Source organism: Acomys minous (assembly GCF_964271855.1).
Source record: "Acomys minous genome assembly, chromosome: 13".
In the NCBI taxonomy this organism is placed as follows: domain Eukaryota; kingdom Metazoa; phylum Chordata; class Mammalia; order Rodentia; family Muridae; genus Acomys; species Acomys minous.
In genome coordinates, this window is record NC_140495.1 from 89,247,256 (window position 1) to 89,251,317 (window position 4,062).

General features: G+C 50.7%; 1 protein-coding gene across 1 annotated transcript; it reads left to right on the forward strand.

The window, feature by feature from the left end:
• Window positions 1–1,751: 1,751 nt before the first annotated feature.
• Window positions 1,752–4,062, forward strand: NODAL (nodal growth differentiation factor). Its single transcript, XM_084753397.1, has 2 exons — window positions 1,752–2,483; window positions 3,254–4,062. Exons 1-2 carry the CDS (start codon window positions 1,875–1,877, stop codon window positions 3,404–3,406), a joined length of 762 nt encoding a protein of 253 aa, XP_084609523.1. The 5' UTR covers window positions 1,752–1,874; the 3' UTR covers window positions 3,407–4,062.

Sequence of the window (4,062 nt, forward strand, 5' to 3'; positions counted from 1 at the left end):
CTGTAACCATACACACCAGAAGAGGGCACTAGATCTCATTATAGATGGTTGTGAGCCACCCTATGGTTGCTAGGAATTGAATTCACCGTCTTTGGAAGAACAGACAGTGCACTTAATCTCTGAGCCATCTCTCCAGCCAAAGCCTCCTGTTTCTATGTATTCCCAATGTTGGGATTAAAGGCATGTGCCACCACAAGTGGATGTAATGCAAAGGAGAGGAAAGTAGGATTGCAAAAAGTGAAAGATTACATTTTTTTTTAAGGCAGCATAGTGTCTCATACTGTAGTCTGGGCTGGCTGCAAACCCACAGTTGAGCGTTGGGATTGTAGGCATGAGTGGCCACGCCCACTCACTTAAATCACTTTCTAAAAATCCATTCATGCACATTAGCCCCAGATATCAGAAAAGATTCAGCTAAAAGGGATATACTACCTCAGTACATCTCACTGAGTGAGGGTTCTGGTCTTGGGTTCTTGTCACTGGGCTGTGTATCTGCCCCACCTGTGTGACGAACGGGGCACAAGTGAGCAGGATGAGCATCTTGCAGGTACATAGGAAAGACTGGATAGGGAAACCGAGGGCCCGTAAGGCTGTTCTTCCCTGAGAGTTCTGGGGTATCTGTGATATTTACAGCTACCCAGTGTGTCTGAAGCAAGCGGCCCTGTCCACTGAGGAAAAGCACAAGCCTGAGACAGTGGTGGCTTGCTCAAGGCTCAACAGGGCAATTAGAAGGCCACGGTCTAGGTATGATGGCCTCAGCCTGAGGCTGTTTGCTGGTGGGGGGCGGGGGTGGCAGAGCCATCTAGTGCTCTTTTTCTGCTTGTTTTTTTGAGACGGTTTCTCTGAGTAGCCCTGGCTGCCCTAGAACTCACTCTTTAGACCCGACTGGCCTCAAACTCAGAGATTCTCCTGCCTCTGCCTCCCAAGTGCTGGGATTAAAGGTGTGTGTCACTACTGTGTGTGTGTCACTAGGTGGTTCAGTCCTTACTTGCTGTTCTCTGACAGCCCAGGGTCTCTTAAGGATGAGTGCAAGAGTGATTTGGAGTCTGGGGTTTGGGCTTCGCAGTCGGGCGGTTTCAAACTTACCTGTGGTTCTGTCCTTCCTTCCCTCGGCCCCCACCCGCCCAGCCACCCAAATTTTAGCCCAACTTCTCAATGAAGTTGTGGATGACTTTGAACTTTGACCCACCTATTCTACTTCTGGAGGAAAGAGATTGCATACGTGGTCCACCCCACCCATAGTTTATGCAGTGCTGGGGATCAAATCCAAGTCTTTGAGCTTTCCAGGAAAACGTTCTGCCAACTGAGCTACTTTGGTTACTTTACAAGAAAGAGTCTTAAATAAGACTTTGTGCCTCTGAGGCTTCTTTTTTGCTTCATCTCTAAAATGGGCTATATCTGAACACACACACACACACACACACACACACACACAAATAATTTTTTTTTAAAAAAAGGATGAAAGAAAGACGGAAGCAAGAGTGTATTGAGTCTCTTCAGGGTTAACTTGTAACCCTAGCACTTGAGAGACTGAGACAGAAGGAACGGTTCCAGGCCAATCAAGGATAAACAGCAGGTTCCAATTCTGCCTGAGTTAGTATGAAACTCCTCTCAAAAAGCCAAAATAAATACAATAGACTCAATAATATTACAAGCCAATATGGGGTGGGTGAGATTGAGAGGTGGTAGGCAGGCAGGCAGCCCTCCTAGCTAGTGGCTAACACAACTCCCTCTTAACCCTGTTTCCTTCCTTGATTTCTCCCCTAGATGTGGAAGTGACTGGACAGAACTGGACCTTCGCTTTTGACTTCTCCTTTCTGAGCCAAGAAGAGGATCTGGCACGGGCGGAGCTCCGGCTACCGCTGCCCAGCCCTATGAACCTCCCCATTGACGGTCCACTCACTATTGAAATTTTCCACCAGGCAAAGCTGGACCCAGAGCAGGACCCAGCTGACTGCATGGAGCGTGTTCAGATGGAGAGTTTCACTGTCACTCCGTCCCAGGTCACTTTTTCCTCGGGCAGCACAGTCCTGGAGGTGACCAGGCCACTCTCCAAGTGGCTAAAGGACCCCAGGGCACTGGAGAAGCAGATATCCAGTCTGGCAGGACAGTGTTGGCATCAGCCCCATTCTCCACCTGTCGCTGACACCAGCACCAACGTGCTCATGCTGTATTCCAACCGACCTCAGGAGCAGAGGCATCTGGGTGGTGCCACTTTGCTCTGGGAGGCTGAGAGCTCCTGGCGGGCCCAGGAGGGACAGCTGTCTGGAGAGAGGGGTCGATGGGGCAGAAGGCACCGGAGACATCACTTGCCAGACAGAAGCCAACTGTGTAGGAGGGTCAAGTTCCAGGTGGACTTCAGCGTGATTGGCTGGAGCTCGTGGATCATCTATCCCAAGCAGTACAACGCCTATCGCTGTGAGGGCGAGTGCCCTAACCCTGTGGGGGAGGAGTTTCGCCCCACCAACCACGCCTATATCCAGGTGCGATGCCCGGCATGGAATGAGCTGCTAGGAAAGGGGATGGGGCTCAAGGTTTGCCATCAGATAACTAGGGTTGGTCATTCAAGCCACCACCACGCTAGGTCCTGTGAGGATGTGGAGGTACAATATCAGAGCACTGCGTCCTGTTCCGTGGGGTTACCCTGGGAGCAGGCGCTCTCGCTCTTGCTCTCTCTGTCTCTGTTTCTCTCATGTCAGGCTGGCCTCAAACTCATTACATGGGCCAGGATGACCTTAAACTCCTAATCGTTTTGCCTTCACACTCCTGGTGCTGGGATTGTAGGCATGCACTCCCCCCCCCAACTCAGTTATTACAATACTGGGGAACACACTAGAACCTCATGCATGCTAGGTAAAACAACTGGGCTACACCTCCAGCTTTTCCTTGTTCCTATAATTAGCTGATGGGAATAGAACAGAGGACCTCTGCTCCTGCAGCTCTGACATTCTGGAAAAGAGACATTCAGAATTGGTCTTTGGGACTAGGCGACCCTCCGCTACGCCTGTTCATTCATTACTTGTGTGAATTAAGCAGCTTATTCTCTGAAGCATGTCTTTTTGCCAGGCCAGTAGCACCTATTTCACAGATGTAGTGTGGGGGCTCATGAGCTAGCTGCATGTGCAGCATTCTATTTATAAAAAATTTTTTTTTCTATTTTCGTACCAGATGCAAGGTTTTCACTTTAGCCAGAAATAGTAATTCTGCCTTTGCCCCCACAGTGCAAACTGACCCCCTCCTTCCTCCCTTTCAGAGCCTGCTGAAACGCTACCAGCCCCACCGGGTCCCTTCCACATGCTGTGCCCCTGTGAAGACGAGGCCCCTGAGCATGCTCTACGTGGACAACGGCAGGGTGCACCTGGAACACCACCAGGATATGATTGTGGAGGAGTGTGGGTGCCTCTGACAGAACCAGGGGATGGTGCTGAATCGGCTTGCTCTCCACCATGCTGGTGAACTCCAGGGAGACCCCACGGTGTCAATCCAGGGAGCAAAAAAATGGAAGAGCTCTGCCTGCCAGGGCTAACAAGGAAGGCCTGCCCCCGTGCATACAGGGCGTTTAGATGTGCCAAACCAGAGGCTACTGCATGAAGGCAGGATGGAGAAGCCTTGCAGGGGCTGGCTGGGCTCCCTGGAAATAGGGGCTATGAACTGCTTGAAATTGTGTGCAAAGGTTGGGGTATATATGTATTTATTTTGGACCGTCTGTAGCTTTCCTGTATTTTCAGGTGGTCTGTGACCCACTGTCCTCCTCGAGTTTAGTATAATTTTATTAGATTAAACTAGCCATTTGGCTTTCTTTGCTGGAAGCTGGGCTGAGGAGGCCCACAATTTTGTGGCTGGCTGGCTGGCTGGCGCTAACATGTTGGCCTGGGCTAGGGGCTTCCTGATCTCTACTAATGAGTTGTCTAAACAAGAACGCCACTGTCCAGTTCTTACAGGGCCAGCTGGTGCCTTTAACCAGAGTGGTGGGCACTTGTTCAAGAGGGCCTGGCCATGGTGGACTACAGAAGCCAGAGCCCTCATGTGTCTGCCTGGCAGACACAACCCAAGTCTATTAAA

Bases quoted from the DNA above. Each gene is read 5' to 3' on its own strand.
- NODAL (XM_084753397.1), top strand. From the start codon at position 1,875: ATGAACCTCCCCATTGACGGTCCACTCACTATTGAAATTTTCCACCAG. The intron at 2,484-3,253 runs GTGCGATGCCCG...CCTCCCTTTCAG, and splicing joins CCAACCACGCCTATATCCAG to AGCCTGCTGAAACGCTACCA.